At 47.0% G+C, this 25,720-nt stretch overlaps 1 protein-coding gene across 1 annotated transcript in view; it reads right to left on the bottom strand.

Moving 5' to 3' along the window:
* Positions 1-25,720, bottom strand: part of CCDC170 (coiled-coil domain containing 170) — a 244,498-nt gene that overhangs the window by 203,442 nt on the left and 15,336 nt on the right. Inside the window, exon 3 of the mRNA XM_078646946.1 lies at positions 13,286-13,313. Within this exon, the coding sequence (XP_078503072.1) occupies positions 13,286-13,313 (28 nt within the window). The remainder of the gene's footprint in view (positions 1-13,285; positions 13,314-25,720) is intronic.

Genomic DNA, 25,720 nt, shown 5'->3' with positions numbered 1-25,720 from the left:
CAGCTCTCTCTGGCTCCTCCTCAAGCACTCCTAGTCTATGCTCACAAGCTAAAAGCCAGTCATCTGCTCCTGTTTCTCCCTCACATTCAGAGAAGTCCTCCTCCTCCTCAGACTCAACTGGTACCGTTGGCCCCCAGTGGGGTAACTCATAATGAAATGGGGATGCCTCTAGATTCTCCCTGGACCTTCTCTTCATAGGCAGCCACCTTTCCTTGCAGAACACACGTAGCTCCTTCATTGTGTAGATGAACATGTGCCAGAAGTCAAGTTCAATTTTGCAACAACTAATCAGAGTCCTAGTATCAACAAATACTTCCAGGAGGGCACCAGCAAACAGAAAAAAAACAGTATGTTGTTGCGTAATGGTCTGCACTCTACTAGTAGTGTACACCAATCACTGTGTGTAAGACACAAATGCAAGTCCAGATCCTCACCGCTGACCACCAATATTAGAAATAGGGGGCTCTAGTTGGCAGAGGTAGGCACCTTTGTCCAAATTTGGGGCCCTTGCTTCTAGTCAGGGTGAGGTGGGTACACTTCTAAAATAACCCCTGCTCACCTCCTTGGTAGCTTGGCACGAGCAGACAGGCTTATTTCAGAGGCAGTGTGTAAACCATTTGTGAGCGCATACAGTAATACAGTGAAAACACTACAAATGGACAACTCACCAGTTTATAAATAATAAGTAATCTTTATCTAAACCAAAACAAGACCCAACAGCAAAAATCCACAATACATTTATCAACATATCCTCAAAAATAGGTTATTCACCGAATTAAAATTTGTAGCAACAAATATCTCCACCTGGAGTTATTACAACGTCGTGACAGATCAAAATCCCAAAGTACGGCGCCGACCATGAGGTGAACGGTGTCAGGCACGGAGTCAAACTGACCCACGAAGAACAACGATGAAAGCAAAGGTGGTGCATGGCGTCGGGGAGGTGATGCTTTGTTGGTGCCGAGCGGTGTCGGTTCCTAATGACTCAAAAAAATCAATTGGGGAAGTGTAGAGGAGATGATAGGTTCCTAATGACCCTAGGGGAGGTGAAGCCTTGGTTTCTTACTGCGGTGCAGGGGAGCTGAGTTGTCGATTCTTTACTGTGTCGGGGAGGTGTCATCACGATGGCGGCGATGCATCAGTTCCTTACAACAGTGTTGATGAATTCAGGAGTCACCCATGTCGAGTATCGGCTCCGCGGTGATGAAGCACCCACGTCAGTGAAGTCAGGGCTGCAGTGCAAGTCAGGATGAATCATTGTGGATGTCACGAGCGGTGACCTCGGCTCAGGTGCAGGCAGCAGCCTCTGCAATGGCTTCGGAGTCAATGCAGTACTGCATCAGCAGGCGTCCAGCCTACTCTGCAAGCTGGGGCAGTGCATCATGCTCTTCACGAGCAGGGCCCATGGCTTCGGTGCAGGTTACAGCATCGCTCCCCAGCATCGGTGTTGTAATTTCCTTCTTTGTGTTCCTGAGACTTCAGAACAGGAGGCAAGTTCAATTTCAAGCCCTTGAGGATCTTTTCGTCAAGCAAGGGGACAAAGCAAGCAGCAAAGTCCTTTTCTCCTTTCCTTAGCAGCAATTAGCGACTGCAGGCCAACCCTATACACCAAAACAGCACAAGGGCAGTATTCCTCTTACGCTTCTCTGGCTCTTCTCCTTGGCAAAGGTTCCTCTTGATTCCAAAAAGTGATCTAAAGTTCTTGGGTGTGGGCCCCAATATTTATATCACAAAATCCTTTTATCTCTGAAGGCAGAGAGTGTCTGTACCCAGTCAAACCCAGTTCTGTCCTCACTGGTGCAGCTTCCTAGCAGGAGGTGGAGACAGCATTGTTGAAGGCCGACCAGGCCCATTCAGGTGAAAGGAAATCTCTCCCCCCTACTGTAAATGCAGCCCAGGTCTATTCAGCCCAGCCCTGACTCATCAGGCTCTCTGGAGCCACTGGCCCTTTCCAACCCCTGTCATCCAAAAGCCAGACCTGCCATACACAAACCTATCAGAGGCACACTGGATGGTGAAGCAAGAAAACACGTACTTTCTAAAAGTGGTATTTATTTTCAAACACAGAATGTAAAAATCATCCTCAATAAAAGATGCATTTTAACATTCTGAGTCCAGGCATACTAAACTTTATTTTCCTACCTTGTTCGCAGTGGTAGTTATGTTTATAAGATGGTATAAACAAACTCCCCATTCTGTCCTATGGGAACAGGTAGCCTTGCAATAGTGAAAAAATTGAAATTGGAAGTAATTCAGTATCAGGTCATGCCACACACACCAGTGCATGTCCTACTTTTCACATACACTGCACCGTGCCACATGGGTACCTTGGGACCACCTTAGGGCTGATTAATATGTAGAAAATGGAAGGTTTAGGGACTGGCAAGTGTGTGCATTTGCCAAGTCGTTATGGCAGTCCAAGACTGTACATAGGCCCTGCAATGGCAGGCCAGAGTTACATTTTACAGGCTGCTTCGGTGGGTGGCACAATCGGTGCAGCAGTCTACTAGCAGCATTTGATTTAAGGGCCTGGGCACACACAGTGTACTGTACTAAGGTCTGACTAGTAAATCAAATATTCCAATCATGGAATCACTAATCCATAACAACAATTTACAGGAAGAGCATATGCACTTTAGCACTGACCAGCAGTGGTAAAGTGCACAGAGTCATAAAACCAAATAACATGGTCAGAAATAATACAGGGGGAAGGCAAAATGTCCTGGGATGACCCTGGAAAAAGAGCCAAGTTCAACAGATACCATTTACAAGGGACTGACCTGTGGCCAAAGAGTGTCAATTGGATTTTGTCTTAATGCAGTCTTAAGGAAAGAACATAGACCCTGGAGACCTGTTTGGCAGGAACCCAGGGTACACTCAGTAAAAGTATATGAGCAGTTTTGCAAAAAGTGAGGGTAAGTAAGCAAAAATCTGACACTCGCACCCTGGTTGTTTGCGGTGTGTCTAAGTTTTTAAAATGGTCATGGTTAATTTGTTTGAATAGGCCTTCTTTGACTATTTAATGCTTGTATTAATTGTTTTTACATGATTTTATCTGTGTAAATAGAATGTGACTGTTTTTATTGATCTTAAAATTGTTGTATTTCTGCTTTTATGATATTTTCATATTGAAATAAAGCCATTCATTCAATTCATTCATTCAATATGAGCAGTTTTGCAAAAAGTGAGGGGAAGTAAGCAAAAAGAGGGCATTTTCTTACAACGCCACATAATCAAACTCCCTTTTGTTGCAAAATTATAGTAGCGCAAGAGCACAAGAACAATGGTAATAACGTTTGCAAGAACTGTGTTTTTGCAATATTAGTTTGGCGCAAAATCGTGTCATGCATTTCTGCTAAAATATAGGGATAAATTATGGATTTTCATTTGCATAATTACGTGTAATTTTGTGTGATTTCTCCTCTTCACATAATTATGTGGATTTCGTACAAGCCTAGGTATAATCTATCAGACGTGCTGAAGAACTCTTCACTTTAACCTCATCGCTGCTGTCGACAGCCAACGGCCGTCGCGTGCACTACCTCGGTAGTGCTGCGCACGTCCGTTGGTCTTCGCGGCCCCGCCCGCTCAATAGAACATTCCGCACCAGCGCGGAACGTTCGGCGCAGTTAAGAGGTTATTACAGAAATTGCACAACAATATCATCTACAATCACTTGTTACTTCCTTTTAAACTCAAAACAGGCCATGGCAATGCCTACAACGTCTACGATGAAATAATATAGGACAGTCAGTGGTTATATTTAATGCATCACTTTGAGGCATGATACAATGAAATAAAACAGCACTCAAATACAACCATTTGTTTATCAATTAGCAGTATTCAATGTTCCCTCATTAGCTGGGAGTTCTTGACTCACACAGTACTAAGGGGCTGATCATCAAGGATTACTCAAATTAACTTAATGAAATGTGGGTAAGTAGAGAATTAAATGCCATTTATGTCCCATGAGGGACTAATATGAGTGGGTATTTTATGTTTAGAAACTGGTAAGAAACTTGATCAGTTTGAGCCTCATACTGTTTACATATAGTGTATAATTAACCTCATTCATGTTTTGCTTTGCAACACTACAGTGGATACTAATAGCTAAAACCAGACTGTAAGCTGGTCCACTGAAGTAAATAATAGAAAGTAAGAAGCAATGTTTTTAGATTAAAATATTAAACTTGTATAATCATTACACATTTTCTAGTAAAATATTTAGTTTTAAAGATTTTTAAACATAACATCATTGTGTTTGTTTATGTCATCTTAGAGCATGGTGAGGGATCCTATTTATAAAATTACCATTTAGGTGTTTATGGCTCAAACTGAAGTAGTGGTTATACTGATCTGTGTTTGTGAAATTAGCCCACATCTGTGTTTGTGAAATTAGCCCACATGGGGCTGGTGAGAAATCTCTGCTTTCACTTCTCTGAAATCTCTGAGTTAAAAAGGAAATCTACTCTAGAGATCGGGGTGTATTCCACCTCACTTCAAGCTGACTTGCCTTCAAGTATGTAGCAATTATTGAACACAGCACATTTCATAGAATGTGGCCAGCAGAACTGAAAAACACATCAAAAAGATTTCAGCCAAGTGTCCCTTCATTCTCCAGGTATGAAAAATGTAACATATATCATGCAAAGCCTCAACATGTCCTTTGAGTTTAGCAAGAAATATATCCTGTTAACCTTTCAGGGACTTTATTTGTTTTATTTGTTACTGGTCTTCTAATGGTTGAGGCAAACGTCTTCTAAAATACGCCATTTCTGTTCAAGCTGAATGTAGGGTACTTGTCACCTGTCACTATCTTCTTTTCCCCTCAAGTTTTATATGGCTGACGGAAGGCTATGACCGTACCCAGAAGGGCAAGTATCTTGTTAGCACTTGCATTTGTAGTTCCAGGAAACTGTTGCCGGTCCTATGTCACAAAATAATGCAGACCTAGAAAGATTGAAGAGGTGATAAGTTTTCACCACCTGATCACTACTAACAGCAACTAACCTGAAGCTCTACTTTTTTGAGAGTGAGGCATGTCTCGGACACCTGAAAAGTAATCGAGTTGCATTTAGAATATTTCTTAGAGGGCTCTTGCCAACTTTGATATGTCCTTGGTCTCCTTTATCCACGAAGTAGTCCAGCATGTCAAGGAGGACAACTGTTCCTGTGACCACGTTCACTGTTCTGAACAGGGTGCCAGGCAGCTAGCAGATGTAGCTGCTCTTCCACATCTCATATTTTGCAGGGTCAAAGAGGACAAATTGATGGCAGAGCTGGAGCCCCTTGCCAATGTAGGGAGCAGTGTGTCCTCCCACAGCTGGCCCAAAGGAGTTGGTGGACAGAAAGCCTTAGAGACAGTTCAGGCTGCAGCTGGCCAAACATAAAATGGAGGAGAGGAGGACGGAGGCAGACAGCACCCTAGAGGAGAAGAAGCTGGCTCTGGAATCAAGGAAAATGGCTCATGAGATGAGCCTGAAGGAGCTGGACTTGAAAGAAAAACAAGCAGCAAGTTCCAGCAGCAATGGTGGCAGCAATCTAGTGTCCAACAGAGAAGTGAGGGTCCGCATGCCCCAAGACTTGCTGCCCAACTATGTGATGGGGGATGATATAGATACACGTTTTACTGCATATGAGATATTTCTGAGGATGCGCAGGGTCCCTGAGAAGGAGGAGCCAGCCTGTGGAAGCACATGCCCCTAGAGTTTGGGATACCATTCTTACATTAGAGGCGGAGGACCAGATGATGTAGACTCCCATGAAAGCCATTTTATTAACACAGTTTGGAGATTTCCTCTGAGAAGTATCGCATCAGGTTCAGGGACATATAGAAATTTAAAAAACAGTCTTCGGTGGATTTCCTGAACTACTCCAGTAACGCACCGAGTGGTTGGGTGAGCGGGAAGTAAAGTGAGTGCTTTTAATGGGCTGTATGATCTCATTTTGAGAGAACACATTCTCAGTGCTTGCTTTAATGGTTCGTACTGGGGCTGGCTCATAGTATATACCCCTGACAAGACATCTGGGGCAGGACAAAACCTTTGCAAGGCTGGTCACCCACTTCTATGCGGTCCAATGAAGACAGCCTCAGAAGCATTCTGTAAGTTATATCCCACCTGCCATGCCAGTGGGAAAACAGGGAAACGTTCAAGTGCCCCCCGGTTCCCCTACCTGTCATTGGTACCCCATTTGAATAGGCAGGCATCAACATTGTAGGGCCCTTGGACTCCAAAACTGTCTTAGGCAACAGGTTTATCCTGGTTGTTTTGGGCCATGCCACCAAATATCCAGAGGCTAAAACCCTGAGATCTGTAACTTCAGTGGCTAGAGCCCTGATGAGGATTGTTGCCTGAGTGGGGTTCCCAAGGAAGTGGTCTCTGACAGGGGCAGCAACTTCATGTCTGCCTGTAGAAGCACATGTGGGATGAGTGTGGAGTAACCTAGAAGTTCACTACACCTTATCACCCTCAAACAAATGGGGTTGTTGAAAGGTTCAACAACACCATCAAGGGCATGATTATGGGCCTGCCTGAGCCCATGAGGTGGAGCAAGGATGTCCTACTGCTGTGCCTATTCTTTGCCAACAGAAAGGTAACACAGAAAAGAGTGGGGTTTAGCCCCTCTGAGCCCTCTATGGTCACCCTGCTATGGGACCTCTCAGTCTGGTAAAGGAGGAGTGGTACAAGCTCCCTAGAACCCCCTTATTCCCACCAAGATATAGTAGGCTATATGCTGCCCATCAGAAAACAGAGACAGATGTTCTGGAAAAAGGTTTCAGAGAACCAAGAAGCCAACCATGAAGGTATGAAGCTCTGGTACGACCAGAAGGTGGCTCTGGTAGAGTTTCAACCTGGCCAGAAAGTGTGGCTGATGGAGCCTGTGGAGCCCAGGGCCCTCCAGGGCCATCTGGCAGGGGCCTATAAGGTGAAGTAGAAGAAAGGGGAGGTCACCCCTTTGGTGGACCTCAAGATTCCCAGAAACCCCTTAGGAGTTTTCCATGACAATCAACTCAAACCCTGCTATGAGAAGTCTGAGGTCACCTTGCACCTAGTGACAGAGGAGGGAGTGGAAAAGGAAAGTGATCTTCTTCCGGACCTATCCACTATGGACAACAATTGGTCAGTGAAGGGTGTCAACTTCTCCCCTACCCTAACCACAGAACAGCAGTGGGTCTGTCATCAGTTGTTGGTGTAGTTTGCCTCTCTGTTCTCCCTCACTTTTGGGATTACACACCTTTGTACCCGTGACACAGATACTGGAGACAGAATGCCTGTGAAGAATAAAATGTACACATTGTCACAGGAGGTGAGATCAAGCATTAAGGAGGAAATCTCCAACATGCTGGAAATAGGGGTGATTGAGCCCTACAACAGTCCCTGTCCAGCCCTGTAGTGCTGGTATCTAAAGCCAGCCGACCAGGCACTGCCCCAGAATTCAGATTATGTGGGAACTACAGGGTACTCAACTTAATCACAAAGGCTGATGCTCATCCCACCCCAAGTAAAACTGGTGTAGAAACAGCAAAATGTTTGGGGGAAGACCACCATAAGGCTGGCAGGTCTATCATGTGTCCCCTCCAACTGAAAGTGGGGAGAACTACCCAACATCCTGGGAGTTCTCATCACTAAGGCTGAAGAACCTGTACAGACCATCAGCATTGGAGTTGTCTGACCCAGGGCGGTGTTTCTCTGCAACAGGCAGGCCTGACTAACAAGACCAGCAAGTGCCAGATAGGGCAGGGAACAGAGGTGCATCTGGCGCACCTGGTGGGTGGGGGCAAAGCACAGCCCCACCAGTCCAGAATTGAGACCAACCTGGCCTGGGAACTGCCCCAAAACTCAAACAGAAGGGTCTCACTGGCTATTGCAGAACGGGTTTGTTAAGGGTTATTATGGCACAATTGTTGCCCCCTTAACTGATTTCTAAGAAGCAGCCCAAAAGGGGACCTGGACAGAGACTTTCCAGAAACCCTTTGACACCCTCAAGTAAGCCATTTGAACAGCACCTCTACTCAAGGTCCATGACTTCTCCAAGAAATTTATAGTACATATTGATGCTTCGGAGCATGCCATACGGTCTGTATTATCACAGTTGAATCAGGAGGGCTTCGACCAACCTGTACTTGACATTAGTAGTGGGTAACTTCCCAGGGAACAGAAATGGAGTGCTATTGAGATGGAGACTTTTGCTGTGTTTTCGGGACTGAAGAAGCTGAGACCATACCTGTTTGGGACTCACTACCATGTTCAAACAGACCACATGCCCCTCAGATGGCTCATGTAAATGAGGGGTGAGAATCTTAAACTGTTGAGGTGGTCCATCTCCCAACAGGGAATACACTTTATGGTGGAACAACACCCTGGGTCGGACCACACAAAATGCTGTTGGTCTGTACAGGTTCTTAAGCCTTTAGTGATGAGAACTCCCAGGAGGTTAAGTAGTTCTCCCCACTTTCAGCTGGAGGAGACACATAATAAACCTGCTAGCCTTATGGTGGTCTTCCCTAATACTTTTTGCCACCTTCTTTCCATCTGTTTTGCTGAATTTGTATTTGTTGGCCCTAGGACTCTGTGTAGGTTACCTCTGCTAACCAGTGCATGTGCTCTCTCTTTTTAACATGGTAAAATTGGTTTACACCTGATTGGCAAATGTAATTAATGTATAAGTCCCTAGTAATGTGGTATACTATATACCCAGGGTTGGTAAACTAAATGATACTAGTGGGCATGGAACACTTATTGTGCCACCCACTTCAGTAGCTACTTCAAACATGTCTAAGACTTGTCAGGGCACCCTGTATGCAGTCTTAAACTGCTAATTCAACACAAAATCAATTTTTATTACATGCATGTCACCTCTAAAGAATCTCTCAACTGCCTATAGGGCAGAGTTCATTGTATTTAACAAGCATTTGCAATGCAATAGGTTTCGCATTTGCGGGAATTTAAGCTATTGTCATTGTAATTGACAATGCCTTTTATTTATTTTGATAATTAACACATAAATAAAAGGCATGGTCATTTGCAATGCCAATAGCTCAAACTCTTGTAAATGCAAGACCTATTTCATTTCAAAGAAACGGCCACCATTGTCCCAGGCTGCTTGGAAAGTGAAAGCACGCATGTTGCGCTGAATTTTGCAGGAAAGAATGTCATGCCTGCAGTAGGAGAAACTCATTAAAGAAAATAGTACTTACAGACTAAATAAGATGTACAATGTAACAACAAAAGTAAAAGAGCCAGTCTTCCTAGGGGTGGTTACAAATGAAGACAAGGCGGTACTAAGGTGGGACTAACCAGCCTATTAAAGAATCAGAAGGCAGCATTTACATAGGACAGTAACACAAGCCAATGTAAAATATGGGTAGAGAGTAGGCGGAGCCTCAAGTCCATACTCGAATACAGCACACCTCGCAGAGCAGTGCATGGCCTGCCCAGACTAGACCTAAAAAGTTGGACATGTACTTTTAGGTTTTAAATGTCCTGGTAGTGAAAATCTCGCAAATTTGTTTTTTACTGCGGTGATGCCTACCTTCCTCGCAGGATAACATTGGGTCACCATATTCCATTTATTAAGTGAAAACTTTTGTTTGGGAGCAGGTACAAAATTGGTGTCTAAAGAATTGTAATTTAAAATGTTTAATGATAAAGTTGGATTTAAGGTACAATTCTGAAAATGCTACAACAGAGGCATTGGGAGTTGGTAGGATGGAGCATTCGAACACAATGGGGTGCAGCGTTCTGCACATCCCCATTGCACTTTAAAGACCCTGACTCAGCTCACAAATAAAGAACTTCAAACTAGACAACTGTGCCCCCAGGCAGACTGGGACCTGGGCAGGGAGGCAGGAAATTTCAAACACTTCGGTGAGGGGAAAACTCTAGAAGTTTCTTCCAATTCAAATCTGGCCCTAGGTATAAAAGTAGGACCCTCAGACCCACTCTTCAGTCACTTATGGACCTGCAGAGGGACTCTCAGAGACCTTTCCTGCTGCCTATGGCATACTGTGTATCTCAGAGGACTGACCTGCTGCACCAAGAGGACTGCCCTGCTGCCTGAAGCCAGTCTGATGTCCTCCGAGGGATGTCCTGCTGTGTGAGACCTACTTTCTTACTTGAAACCAAAACTTCCAGAGTGACTCCAAGTTCTAATTGGCTACTCTCCTGATCAGAGCTTCAGGGATAGAAAAGTCTCCAACCATATTGAACCATCACCTGCACCCTGCCTGAGTGAGTCCTGACCCCCCCCTAACCCCCCCCCCTCCCCAAGTGGTGCCACTCCAGGTCTGCACACCCTTGGAAGTGGTTCTAAAGCCAAAAAGTGCCCTGAAAATGAGAGGATGTCGGGACTTACTTGCTTGCTGACCCATCCAAGGAGCATCACCATTTGGCAGTATATCCCACTATGTTCTTCTCCACAGCAGCAAATCCTTTTCAGTCACCCCTCGCAGGTTGTCTATTTGGCCTAATGGAGCTCTCATCAGATCAACCTGCAGCTTTGTCCTGCTTGAAATTTTCGACTTCCAGAAAAGACACTATGTCCAAACTTAGAAACCTTAACTGTGACTTCATCCAGCGGCTCTGTGATGATGATGCCTCATCCTTGAATGCAACCGGCCATCTTGCCCCACTGAACTTTCCCTGCTCAGTCATTGTTCTTTGAAAATTCTTTTAAGTTCAAAAGTAAACCGAGACTGGGCCAATCTACTTTGTGTATCTGAACCATACTCCATCGCGGTCGGCCATAACTTTGGACTTTGCCACGATTTCATTTGACTAGATGTCCTCAAATGGCTCTTGATCTTTAAGGCACTTTTTTCACTTTTAACTTTAAAATCTCATAACTCAGGTTCTACTAATTGAATTTTGTATCATTATGGTGTCCAATAATTTATTAGAATTTACTATATTTTTCTAATTTGTGAGGGATTTTTCTTATGTTGTTGTCATGTTATTACTGTTTAAGGGCTGTATAAATATTGCATGCATTACCCCTAAGTTAAGCCTGACTGCTTCTGTGCCATGCTACCAGAGGATTAAGCACAGGTTAATTTTGTGACATTTCGTTTCACCCTGATAGGGACTGTGATTGTTGCTTGGGGGAAGTTCATACACCCCTCAACCAAAAACCACATTTCTAACACCAGTCCTATTTATTCTTTCTCTCCCCTACTTATTACTACTCTTATCTCAACAACCTTTTCTCATATGCCAGCTGCAAATGGAAGCATCTGGTACATTGGTGATGGTATGCATCATTGATGATGCAGTTGGTGAAGTCATATTGTTATATGTTATGACATAAGTGATGTCATTTGTTAAGTTATGCTTAAGGTCACAAAAATAGTATTTGGGAAAGAAAGGTCTGTTTTAGTAGCTAACCATAAGTGGTTAATTTTGCAATTTGATGATAAAAAGTGGTTCTTTGAACGTCAATAATGTTGGTGGGGCTGTGTGACTTGGGGGTGGGTAATTGTCAACTCAATAGTTGAATGAATGGATAAGTGAATGAAAGAATTAATAGGTGAGTGCCTGAGTGCAAGAATTGATGAATGAATGGTGAATGAGTGCTTGCATAGTGCAGAAAGAAGAGGTGAAGGTGCTGGTAATAGCACAAAAACACAAAAAATACCCTAACGTAACTACAAAGTTGGTTGCAGCAGCCTTCTTTTCAGCAGCTGTAGAGAAGGTGAATCCCTCTCTGACTGTCTGTTCTCCCTCTCTAAATTGGTTCAGACTGTGAGAGAACATGCTGCTCCCTACTCTGGACAAAGTGGGTGATGCTACTCCCTGGGAGCTGTCATCATCTGGCACTGTTCTCCTTGCAATGTCATCTTACTCTTCTTCCCCTATTTCCTCCACCTTCTCTTCCTCATCCATTTACTCATGTGTGGTGGACTGAAGAATAGGTACTTCCTCCCAAGCTCTGAAGGCAATCTTATAGTACCTTTTCTTGACTTCTTCACTAGCCTTCTTCTTCTTCTTGCCCATCCTCTTCAGATTTGTGATGCTGAGTGAAAGAGATTTGCTCTTTCTGCAGCGTCACCTTAGATTTTCTGTCTTTTCTGCCGAACCCTATTTTTTCTGCCTCTAAAACTCAGTGCACTATAAACTTGATATTTTGCGCTAAATTGCTTGTGATCAGCATTTCAACAATATAAATTGGCAGACTCCTAATTGGTTATTCACTTTAGATATAAGTCCCCAGCCTATGGTACAAAGTGTACCACAAGTTAGCAGGGATAAAGTTTTACAGCCAGCAAAAACAGTCATAGCAAAATTCTGGGGGTACACCACAAAAAAAGATGGTCATTCCCACTGGAATGAACAAAGATTATGGGTTAATTAATACTAGGGAAATGTATGTAAATTCTGGGCATGAATCCCTAGGTAATTCCTCATTCCCCCCACTGTTCTCCCTGATTTTAACAACTGAAATCTCTGTGGCTTACGAGAGGCCTGTACTAACTATGGACTTCAGAATTCTTGAGCGGACCGGCAACAGGGTTACCAGCCCCATCAAGAACTACGAGACTTGTGAATGAGTGGGAAGAATTTTCAGTTGTATTCACCTGCCAAAGTATTTACTCAACATGATGTGCATTCAGTTTCCACATTGAATATTCTGCTCTGGTAAAGTGTAGCTTCTGCATAGTTACAAGTATGTGTGGCAAAAACCAGTTCTGCAGATAAGGAGGTACTTCTTATCAATGGTATTTTAATTTTGCCAGCTGCTTTTTTATGCGTTGGAAGTAAACTGTGACCTGCTTAATGTCAGCACTGTTCTGCACCATATATTTTCTCGGCTTCCATTTGAATTTCAATAAATACAATTTTGGATGGCAAATTAAAATATCACCAATAGATTTTACCATCAACAAATTCAATGGCAGCATACAAAGCTGTTTTCTGCTTCAACCAATACCCCTGATACATTCTCATTCTGCCCCCCGCAACACTAATATTGTGTATGGATGGCAGCAGGCCAACAAACAGGGTCTTTATTATTTTGCAGAGAATACTATGGGTACTTATTATATATGAAGCGTGAAGCCAGTTACCATGCAGTACAATGTGTATGTTGGGTGAATTGATGGGCATAGTAATGTGTCCGTGAGGCTTACTAAATCATAGCAATCATACATTTTTTAAATGTTTGTTGCATTCCATCATTCATTTTAGTTTGTTAGGTTTCTACTCATCCTTGAGTTTGGGTGATCTTAAATCACTTTGGATTAAAATTACCAATCGAAAACAATTGAGCTATAAAATGATTCACTAACCTTCTGGGCTTCATTTCTGCTCTTCTTTCTACGAAAAAAACAACACATTTTTAAATATGTGACAAGTGAGTTGGCTTTGATAGACAGGATATATTTCAGGTAGACCCTTTCAAGAAGAAAATGTAAATTACACCCGCAGGAAAATATATCAGCGTTCAACAGCCAGTGTTATTCATAGCTAATCCTAGAAACATTTAAAGACTTGTTTTTGTTTGTGGGCATAGATGTTTCTATTTATTTTTCGTGGCCATATGTTGTGTTCAGTATGTTCAGGTCTGACTCTCAGGGAGCTAAAGGAACAGAACCTTTTAGAAAATATATTCGATGTTCATAACTGTCCTATTTGTAAACACATAAAAATAAGCAGAAACAAAGCAAACGCAATAATGCACCTTGTAACTTGCAAAGGAGCAGTGTCTTTGTGTTAACAAAGGTGTGTTCTGATTGTTGGGAAGTAGCTTACCAGCAGGGTTTAGGGTTAGTGGCTTTTGAACCTAACATGTAGCTAGCTGCCAGGGCGCATTAGAAGCTCTGGGTCACCAGCTCCTAGAGAGGGAGGGGCCGACCGCGATGAAGAGAGGGGAGAGCCCAGGCCAACTATAAGCAAGAGGTCTATGTTGTATCGAAATATGTGGCTGTCGTATTGAGTTGTGTCCACATCCTTGTTTCACTAACGGGAAACGGCCTTTACAACGAAGCCGTTTCCCCGAAATCTTTAACCACGCATGCAGTACAACGCATGCGTGGTTACCACTAATGCCTTTACCACGCATACCTTTACTACGATGTTTGTAGTAAAGGCATATGTGGTAAAGGTAAAAAGAAAAAAAGGGGGGCTTGGGGGGGTCTCCCCCCCCAAATAAAACAACTCACCATAAGTCACGTCGGCGTCAGCGTCGTTAAAGAGAAATCGGAAAAAAATGCCGTTTTCTCTTAACGACGTATGACGTCACCACGCAATTATTCGAGGAAAAGTTTATCCGTGGTAAACGAATTCTGTTAGGTCTGCATCTGACTAATCTTTTATTCATGTACCATCTATAGGGCTACCTCGGTGTAACCGCCACTAATCTGCTAATTATTTCCTGTAACTCATGATGCTACTTGCAGAACTTCTCTCATCAACTTCGCCATACATTTAAATACAAATAGTCGTCTCCATTGTCACGTTGTTTCTCCATACATTACGGCTTGGTGTGTCTCTCCTCCATCTCACCGTGCTTGTCTATTCATTATATGGCCACTCATTCTCCCCTCGTGATGTTTAGCTGCTCATCACTAACTCTCGGTCTCAGTGGCGAAACGCAAAATAATGTCCCCCCCTGCGTCTGTGAAGAGGGACTCTTAGCCTCATTGATATTCAGTGACCTTGGGATTGAATGGTGTGATGCTTGGGGGTAAGGGGACACTCGAGGGGTTTGTGAGGGGCTACGGGAAATTGGGGCCTAGTATAACTACGGACACACACAAGCACTATGACACACCAGTATTGGTCTGTCCCGCCAGCCACAAGCACTGACGTCACGTTTATAATATACTCCCCGGCCCGCACCCCGCCCAGGGAGTTGAAGTGGATTCAAACAATAAGTGAAAATAATAAAAGCAACAAAATAAACTAACATAGCAAGAGCCACTGGGAATGTGGCAGAGTCTCTGGTACCAAATATTTAGCACATGAAGTTTTTCAGCTTCTGACTGGGCCTTGGATTGTCTCTCAGACTGTATGGATGTGTCCCCCGGGGCATGACATCCTCTGACGTTCGGGGGTTCCCTGTTCGCTGTTGCTCCTGCTCAGTGGTTTCTTCACTTTCATCTAGAGGCTCGTCTCTTGCTTGCACTCCTGTACCATTATATATTTCTTGAGTGTTTGAAATGCTCCTCTGTTCTTCCTCTCCGGCAGCTACCAACATTGGTGACATCACCTTCTTGAACCATGATGCATTTCTCGCTATTTTCCACTACCGTGACCATTGCTCCTTGCACCTGGACCACTTCCCATGGCTCTTTCTCAAAGGGCGTCCTGAATTTCCACCCCAGATGTCTGTCAATCAGCACCACATGATCTCCTCTCCAGGTGGCTATGTCTCTTTCTCTCCTTCTGTGGCTGGCCTTGTCATTGTTCTTTTTCCATTTGGCCTGAGCCATCGCACGGTTCAGTTTTCCTGGCACCCATTGTTCACTCACAGGTACAACGTTACGTACTGCTCTCTGCATTAGATGATCACTAGGTGCACATCCCGTCGTACTGTGAGGTGTTTCACGATACGCCCTCAAAAACACGTGTAGGCACCCTTCCAGGTCTTCTCGTTGGGCAACTCCAATTCTCAATGACTTATTGGTGGTTTGCATGAACTTCTCAACATCGACATTCGCCTAGGGCCATTGAGTTGTTATCGTCCAGTGACGTATGTTGTAGAGCTCCATGTAATCACTAAATTCTAGTCCCTGAAAGGGGGATCGTTATCTGTGCGTATTTCGCCTGGCATGTCCAATAGAGCAAACATTTTTTCCAGCACAGGTTTGATGGTCTCAAATGACGTAGAGGTCACAACTTCCACCACGGGGAACTTCGAATAACTGTCCACCATGACCACTGTGTGCCTCCCAACCAGAAAACTCCCAAAGTCCATGGAATGGTGGTCCATGGTTTGGTGCTGGGCGGTTCCGTGATCACGAGTGGAACTGGGGTGTCCACTCCTATTATCAAACACGTGTGGCAACTCCTGACTTTTTCCTCCACAATACAATCAATCCTGGGGAGCCACACATTCGACCTGATGCAAGCTTTGGTCTTCTCAATTCCTTGGTGGCCCTGGTGAGCTAGATCTACCGTCCACTTTCATAATTTGGATGGCAACACTATTTTTGTCCCCCGCAGGACTACTCCTTCACGACCTTTATTTAGTTCATCTCTACACTTCCACAACCCCAGAGGCGCTTCTCGTTCTTCATCCGTTATTTTCCCAGATCCGTCCCAGTCTTCCACTGGTGGTTCTGCAGTGTCTCTTTGACTGCCATTCGGCAGGCATCTTCTCCCGTTGCCATTACAATTTCCTCTAGGGATATGCCTCTTGGACAGGCCATTTCGACAATCTGATTGATGAATGACTTGCCACTGTCGTCTACCTCCGTGTGAGATTCGGGAATGAGGGCCATCGGATGCCGCAACAGATAGACTGCCGGGTTATTTACACCCGGTCTGTACACCATCTCAAAGTTGTAATGTTGAACTTGCACCGCCCATATTTCAATCCGTGGTGGCCCGCTCCTTGCCGTACCTCCAAACAGTGGGACAAAAGGTTTATGGTCCGTGACTACCTTGAATCTCTGTCCACAGAGATATTTATCGAAATTTTGACACGCCCATCGGATGGCTAGCACCTCTCTTTCAATCTGAGCATACCGGGTTTCTACCGCTGTGAGGGCTTGGCTGGCATATGGGATTGGCACCCACTCATCACTGCCATCCTACTGCAAGAGTACTGCCCCCACCGAGCTGGTGTCGACAACTAACTCCGTCAGATTCCCATGTTTGAAATACAACACTGTCACCCCCTTCAAGAGTGCTCCTTTGATTTCTGTAAAAGCATTGGCTGCTGCGCTGGAACATTGCCACTTTACATCCTTTTTGGTGAGTGCTCTCAGCGGTTCTGATATGGTGGCCATGTGCAGGATAAAACGGCCTCAGTAGTTTGCCATCCCCAGGAAGCTTCTTACTTCCGTTTGGTTCTGGGGTGTAGCCACTGCACAGATGGCTTCTACCTTTGCTGGATCCACTTGCAACCCGTGTGTGGAAACCTGTACCCGAAGAACTCAAATGAATTGGTGTAAAACGTGCACTTTTCTTTGTGCAAGGTCAGTCCTTGATCCACGAGCCTCTTTAGTGTTGCTCACAGGCGTACGTGGTGTTCCTCCAAGGACTTCGAGAAAATTAGCACATCGTCGCTGGCGTTTATTACTCCAATCAGGCCCAACAGGGCTTCCCTAATGGCATCCTGGAATACCGCTGCCATCAACGATACCCCAAAACCGAGCCGCTTGAATCTTCTCAGCCCCACATGGGTGGAAAACATGATTATGTATCGACTGTTATCGTCGAGCAGTAGCTGGTGATATCCTGAGTTTAGGTCTATTTTAGAAAACCATTACGCCCTGTTGATATCGGCAACTATTTGATCAATGGTCGGTGTTATGTGCTGCTCTCTTTTAATCGCTTTTTTCGGCAAAAGCATGTCCACGCATAGAAGAATTGCTCCTGGCTGTTTTGGTTTTGGTGCAATTACCAGCGGTAACACCCATGGAGTAGGACCGGACACCTTTTCAATTACACCTGTTTTTTCCAGCGGATCCAACTCTGCCTCCACCAGGGTTCTCAGGTGAAAAGGCACTCGGCTGTTCCGCAGCGCCACTGTTTTGTCGATGTGGAGTTTACACTTTACACCTTTTAGACAGCCCAGGCCTCTGAACAGTTCAGGAAATTCCGCAATGATTTCTTTGGCATGTGACTGGTGGATTTGTTTCGCAAACATCACTAATTGCAGATCTTCTGCCGAGTGGCAGCCCAATAGAGTCCCCGCACTGTCTTTGGTCACATGGAATCTTGCGACTGCCGACGTGGCCCCGTGGGTGACCTTTACTTCTATCACGCCTTGGAGTGGAATGGGGTTGTTCCCTCCATAGGTGAAGATTTGTGCGTTCGTGTTGAGGAGAGGTGGTTTGGGGGTGAGTCCCTCATATTGTTCAGCATCCCAAATGTTTACAGAGGCTCCAATGTCTATTAATGCCATGATTCTGTTTTCTCCAATGTTGATTTGGCCCATTGGTGGTGGTCTCTTCCTCATGTTTGTTCTCCCCGTGTATGATATGATGAACACTTCGTTCTCCTCATCATCTTCCATGATGTTCATCCTCTGACACATGCTTTCGACTTCCTCTGTAGCCCCCGCTGCATGTACCATGTGTCTGCTGGGTCCTGGCTTCTTCTGCCTGTTTCCACCTTCTGTCGGCCTTGACGCACTCATGCATACTTTGGCGAAGTGCCCAAACTCGCCACACCACAAGCAAGGTTTACTTTGCCCCAGATGTCTCCTCAGTGGATGGCTATCCAGACCACAGTTTCGACATTCTTTACTTCCTGGTCGGCCACTCACACCTCCTCGCCTTCGGCCAACTACCTTTCGGATCACATCAACCCGCTCTTCCTTGATTGCACCCGGAAATGACGAGTGAGGTCCAGTCGATCTTTTCCCCAGTGCTGTCTCCATCTTTCACACCCTGGCATCTGCCAGCTCATGATATTTCCGCAGCACCAAAAAGTCATCTAGTGAAATGCCTGGCTGTCTCAAAATCAGTTTGCACAAATTTGATGACTTGCACCATTGGATTAGTTGTGCCCTAATCTCGAGCGGATTGTCGATTTCCGTACAGGAGCTTGCTAGTTTCCTTAGGCATGCGAAAAACATATCTACAGTTTCTTCTTCCTTTTGTTTTGCCTGCCTGCCGCAATTTAAAATGTTCAAAATCAAGGTTGACCTGCGGGTCAAAGTAGCGATCTAAAGCCCTTACTGCTTTGTTGTAGTCATTTTTGTCTCCTGTCTCCATTAGATCCTGGAACAGTTCATACAACTCATCCTCTCCCATATGCAACATCGTGGACCGTTTAACTGCGCCATCGGTTTCGTGCACAGCAATGAAGTAATTTTACAACTGTCCAATCCATTTACGCCACCTTGGTGCAGCCGTCACTGGGTCAGCCAGTTGGCTGAATGGCGGTAGCGCATTCAAGAATGTGGGTGAGCTAGTGTCTCCAGGCACTTCTTCACCTGCCTCTGCTTGCACTGACATTTTTACATGCACTTTGACTCTCTGCACGTCTGATGCAGGTGCCTCTGACTCCATGCCTTCACGCTGTGCGCCCCTTCTCTCCACGCCTTCCTGTGTTTACCAGTGTGTTCACTTCACCTGGTGGCCCCTTTTCTGACTTGGTAGCTGTGTTAGCTGCTGGCTGTGCCCCGGGACTTTCCTGGCCTTGCTGTCGCGTGTCTGCCCCTCCTTCAGTGAGGGTCCTTGACACTCTCTGTGGCTCCCTCTAGGATTTCGCCCTTCTGTTGGCTTCTCTCCTCTTCGTGCCTCTCCCCAAGAGTACAGAGCACGACACGTGTGCTGCCTCTGCCCTCGCAGCCTTCAGCCTCGCGCAGGGGCCTGGATGAAGCCATCCTTCTACACGTGCACGGGGGTCGCGCACTCACTGTCAGATGCCCCACAAGACTTACCTCTGCTTGTGAAGCAATTCCGCAGAGACGACAAGAGCCACCGCCCCTGTACCCACCTGACCCTTGTGGACTGTAGTACCCAGAAGGAATGAGATGGAAGCAGGGAAGGGAGCCAGAAAGGAACGTAGAGGCTTGGTGTGGGTGTGGAGCTTGGGTGGGATCGTGGTGCCAACTGGGGAAACAGGAAAAGACCTCTGTACCAAGAAACCAACAAAGCTCCAAAGAGAAAACCAAGGTAAAGCGCTTCTGCCCTATAGTGCACAATTCAAGCGTTTAGGTACAGCAATAATGTGGTATGCCTGGGTGGCGAAAGTAAATCAAGAATAATGCTCCTGCTCATGAGGAACTGTACCCCAATGCTGCGCTCCTGCGCGGTGAGGTAATTCACAACAGTAAGGAGAAACCAAATGCAGCGCTCCTGCGCGGTGTACTTTAACCCCAGGACAGCGCTTTTGCGCGGCGAGGGTTATGGACCAAAGTGTTTCAAACCCCCAGAATAGCGCTCCAGCGCAGTGTAGTCCAACGGAACCAACTTAGCGCTCCTGCGCGGGAAAAAGGGAAGAAAACAAACAAGCGCTCCTGCGCGGCGAGGGTGAAGGACCAAAGTGTCTTAAACCCCCAGAATAGCGCTCCAGCGCGGCGAAAACAAGAAAACCAGTTTGCGCTCCTGCGCGGCGAGAACAAGAAAACCAGTTTGCGCTCCTGCGCGGCGAGGGTCTGCAGCTTTTCGCAATACGTCTCCCGGGCTCCGAAGAGAAGTAGCGTATCCGGAATGCAGGAAGGAATCTGAAGCACTGAGCCGGCGGGAAACGCGATGTTTAAGCGTTTCCCCCGGAAGTGCTTCGGTGAGAAAAAGATCAGCAGCGAAAGACTGAACCGGGACTCGACTTCCGCCCGGAAGTGAGTATCCCGGATTTCTGTATGTGTGTGGCGGGGAACGGCAATAGCCGCAATTGTGACAGTACCCCCCCCCCTAAGACAGAACCCCCCAACACTCCCGGAATCAAAGAGGGGAGGCAGGGCGAGGGCTAAGAGGGTGACTCAGGCAAAAAGCACGGACCAGAACGGGAGCATGACGCACATGGGACAAGGGCTCCCATGACCTCTCATCGGGACCGTACCCTTTCCAGTCCACCAGGTAGAAAAGCTTGCCCCTGGAACGACGAGAACCCAAGATGGCCCTAACCTCATACTCAATATGGTCCTCCGCCACCACCGGGGAAGGAGGAGAAGGAACAGCGCTGTCAGGATGGACAGCATGCAGAAGGGATACATGGAAGACCGGGTGTACCTTCATGTGTGGAGGAAGCGAGAGCTTCATAGCAACGGGGTTGATCACCTTCTCGATGACAAAAGGACCCACAAAACGGGGCAACAGTTTTTTAGGGCCATGCACCTTGAGATGCCAAATCGAAAGCCACACCTTGTCACCCATGCGATATACGGGTTCCTTCTGCCTATGTGCGTCTGCATGCGCTTTGTAGGTGTCCTTTGACTTGGCTAACTCGAACCGGGCTTGCTGCCAGAGTCTGCATAGGGAATCATGATAAGCCCGTACCGTTGGCAACTGGCTGTCCAGGGGTTCCTCCCAAGCAGTGGTGCGAGGGTGACGCCCGTGGAGGCAAAAGAAAGGGGACATGCTGATGGCCGAATGCTTGCTGTTGTTGTACGCGTATTCCGCCATCCATATCACATCAGACCATTCCTTCTCAACCATAAGCAGCAAACAGCGGAGGTACTGTTCCATGGTGTGGTTCGTTCTTTCAGCCTTCCCGTCCGTCTGGGGATGGTACGCGAAGGAAAGTCGTACGTCCATCTCGAGAATCCTGCACACCTTCTTCCAGAAGCGGGACACGAATTGCGACCCCCGGTCCGTAATTACCATCGATGGAATGCCGTGGAGGCGAACCACGTTGTGCACGAAGACCAAAGCCAGTTCAGCTGCCGTGGGTAACTTCACCAAGTGCACAAAATGAGCCATCTTGGAAAGGTGGTCCACTACGGTGAGCACCGTGGTGTGACCGGTCTTGGTGAGCGGGAGTTCGACTACGAAATCCATGGAGATGGTGTGCCACGGATACGGTGGCACAGGAATGGGATGCAGAAGACCACCAGAAGGCTCTGAACAGTTCTTGCCCTGCAGACAAACGGCACAGCTCGACACACGGGTTCTTGTGTCACCATCGTAGGCCACCAGAACTGTCGCTGTACGAGATCAAGCGTCTTGTGGTAGCCAGGGTGGCCGGAGAGAACATGGTCGTGGCACATGCGGATAGCTTGTTTCTGACAAGGCACCCCAGGTAGGTAGAGCTTGTCTCCCTTGTACAGCAACCCGTTCACACGACTCACACTCTTCTGTCCTTCAGGTAGGTCAGCAGGATCGGTTAGATTTGTATCTTTTTGCACCAGAGATATGAACTCGGAGGACGCCACCACGCCCTGGAAGTGTTGTTCTGATATGATGGGAACAGGCTCGCTCGTGCCAGCGTCTTCATCGGTTTCATCCAGCCGTGAAAGGGCGTCCGCTTTGGCATTTTCCTTTCCGGGCCGGAACGTGATCACGAAATTGTACTCGTTGAAGAACACGGTCCAACGTAGCTGTCGGGCAGTGAGGGCCTGTGCTGAGCGGAGGAACTGAAGGTTCCTGTGGTCTGTATAGATGGTCACGGTGTGTCTGGCGTCTTTTAGGTAGTGGCGCCATTCCTCGAACGCCGTCTTGATCGCCAGGAGCTCCCGGTCGGACACGGTATAGTTGCGTTCAGCGGGTTGGAGCTTCTTGGAGTAAAAAGCCACTGGGTGGAGCTGTCCTGTGCTGGTATCCCTTTGTGACAATACGCCCCCTAGTGCGTCCTTTGAGGCGTCTGCTTCCACTATGAAGGGCTGCTCGGTATCTGGATGCACCAGAACAGGTGCTGTGGTGAATTGCCTTTTTAGTTCTTGGAATGCGTTGTCTGCTTTCTGATCCCAACAAAAGCGCACCCCCTTGCGCAACAAGTGTGGGATAGGAGCCACCATCTCAGAGAAGCCGGTGATAAACCGACCGTAGTAGTTGGAAAACCCCAGGAACCTCTGGACCCCTTTAACGGACTCTGTGGTAGGCCACGAGAGGATGGCTTCTACCTTTTTATCGTCCATTTGAACGCCAGCTGGAGTGATGATGTGCCCCAGGAACTTAACAGAGGTAACGTGAAAAACGCTCTTCTCCAGCTTCACGTTCAAGCAATGCTTTCCCAGCTGTTGGAGGACGGAACGCACATGCTGAACGTGTTCTGTGATGGTCTGTGAATATATCAAGATATGGTCTATGTAGACAATACAGAAGACATCTATGTAGTCCCTTAACACCTCATCGATGAAGTACTGGAACGCTGCGGGGGCATTGTAGAGTCCGAAAGGCATGACCTGGTATTCGAACAGACCAAATTTCGTCCGGAAGGCGGTCTTCCATTCGTCACCCTTCCGGACTCTGACTAGGTGGTCCTCAAATCACCTTCCTTCTTTGACACGAAGAAAAGAGGAGAGGACACCGGAGACCTGGAATGGCGGATGAACCCGTTGTCCAAATACTCGTCCAGGTAGGAGCGAAGATGGATGTTCTCCTTCTCCGTGAGGGAATATATCCTGCTGCATGGCAACGTGGAGCCGGGTATCAAGTCTATTCGGCAGTCGAATGAACGATGTGGTGGCAGAGTGTTGGCTCCCTTTTTGTCGAACACATCCGCTAGATCCTGATAGACCTTAGGTATAATTGCTTGGGAAATCATCCCCATGCCTTGTAAGGGTAGCGAGCGTGCTTGTACGGTACGAGTACCCAGTAGGTCGTCCTTTGCATAACAGGTCTTGCAGCAATGTTCCGAATCCAGGCGTATAATCCTGGACACCCAATCGATGCGGGGATTGTGGTTTACTAACCATGGTAAACCCAATATGACCTTGAATTGAGGGGCGTCAATGACGTCAAAGCTGATGGATTCGGCATGGTGGTTTGCCAAGGTCATAGTCATGTCGTCGGTTCGATGCCTGATGGGGCTGGAAGTCAAGTCCGTTCCGTCAACAGCCTTGACCGTTTCTGGTTGTGCTTTAGATACCGTGCTCATCCCCAAGGCGTGTGAATAGGCGGTATCAATGAAGCTGCCGGTTGCACCCGAGTCCAACATAGCGGTCACCAGCCAAGTACTGCCTGCTTGGTTCTGTAGGGTCACTTCCACGCCTACGTGGTGACTGCCGTCGAATACTGCAGGGATCGCTGAGGTGCCGGAAGAAAAACCCAGAGGACGGACCCCTTTGTCTACTGGGTTGTCTCATTTCCCGACTTGGTGATGGGCATCGCAAAGGGCCTTCTGCCCCGAGGTTTGGCAGGTTTCACCGGACACTCCCTAACGAAGTGTCCGCTTTTGCCGCAATACAAGCACTGGTTCTGCTTCCTCCTTTTTTCTCTTTCTTGGCTAGTCAAGGGACCTCTGACGCCGCCTATCTGCATTGGTTCAGGGGCGTCGCCCTGGGGAGCGGTTTCTTCCTTGACTTTTTCGGCACCCTTGTCCCCAAAGGACAGGAAGCGGTTGTCGCTGCCTTTTCCCTTTTCGGTTCTTCTTTCCTGTAATCGGAAGTTCATTTTGACCACCAAGTCGATGAAAGGGCCTATTTCGTTAGGCGGATTGGGTAGCTGTGATATGAGGTCCTTCAGGTCATCACGCAATCCCCGATAGAACACTGATACTTTCTTATCTTCAGGTCAATGGGCCTCGATAACGAACCTGCTGAACATGGTGATGTAGTGAAGCAAGTCGTGGTTGCCTTGTTTCAAGTTGAGCAACTCGTTGTCTGCGGCTTGCACAAAGGTGTGACGAGCGAACATTCGCCGCATGGCTTCCTTGAATGTCGGCAGGTGGTTAAGCATGGGATCGTTGTTTTCTACCAACGCAATAGACCACTGAGCAGCGTCCCCGCCCACGTATGACAGAATGAACGCGACCTTAGATGCATCATCGGGAAAGGCCGACGTTCTGGCCATGAAATGTAGGTGGCATTGATGGATGAACACGCCATACTTGGTACTGTCACCGTAGAAGCGTTCGGGTGGTACCAGCTGCACCGGATGGGGGGTGACGACTTGTATAGCTGTGTCCTGATTGGTGGTAGCGGAGGACCCCCAAAGGTGAACGTAGGCTGTCTCAACAGGCCTTCTTGTCTGACTCTGGGGCTAGGGGTGGTTCCCCAAGGACTGGTAACACTAGCTGCCATCTGGCCCTGTAGGGCAGTCATGTCATGGCGTAGACTAAGGTTCTCTGCCTGCATGGCAGCCAGCATGACAGCTATGTCTTGCAAGGTGACCTCCTGTTCGCCCATGTCGTCTGGGCGGAATAGTTTACGTGGGCTTCGGATTCTGTCAGATGCCCCACAAGACTTACTTCTGCTTGTGAAGCAATTCCGCAAAGACGACAAGAACCACCGCCCCTGTACCCAGCTGACCCTTGTGGACTGTAGTACCCAGCAGGGATGAGATGGAAGCAGGGAAGGGAGCCAGAAAGGAACGTAGAGGCTTGGTGTGGGTGTGGAGTTGGGTGGGTATGTGGTGCCAACTGGGGAAACAGGAAAAGACCTCTGTACCAAGAAACCAACGAAGCTCCAAAGGGAGAAACCAAGGTAAAGCGCTCCTGCGCTATAATGCACAATGCAAGTGTTTAGGTACAACAATAATGTGGTATGCCTGGGTGGCGAAAGTAAATCAAGAATAATGCTCCTGCTCATAAGGAACTGTACCCCAATGCTGCGCTCCTGCGTGGTGAGGTAATTCACAATAGAAAGGAGAAACCAAATGCAGCGCTCCTGCGCAGTGTACTTTAACCCCAGGACAGCGCTCTTGCGTGGCGAGGGTTAAGGACCAAAGTGTTTCAAACCCCCAGAATAGCGCTCCAGCGCGGTGTGGTCCAACGGAACCAACTTAGCGCTCCTGCGCGAGAAAAAGGCAAGAAAAAAAACAAGCGCTCCTGCGTGGCGAGGGTGAAGGACCAAAGTGTCTTAAAACCCCAGAATAGCGCTCCAGCGTGGCGAAAACAAGAAAACCAGTTTGCGCTCCTGCGCGGCGAGAACAAGAAAACCGGTTTGCGCTCCTGCGCGGTGAAGGTCTGCAGCTTTTCGAAATACGTCTCCCGGGCTCCGAAGA

The sequence above is a fragment of the Lissotriton helveticus genome, chromosome 6 (genome assembly GCF_964261635.1).
Source record: "Lissotriton helveticus chromosome 6, aLisHel1.1, whole genome shotgun sequence".
In the NCBI taxonomy this organism is placed as follows: domain Eukaryota; kingdom Metazoa; phylum Chordata; class Amphibia; order Caudata; family Salamandridae; genus Lissotriton; species Lissotriton helveticus.
Note: the sequence above shows the minus strand (reverse complement) of the source record. Positions and strands in the feature narration are given on the sequence as shown.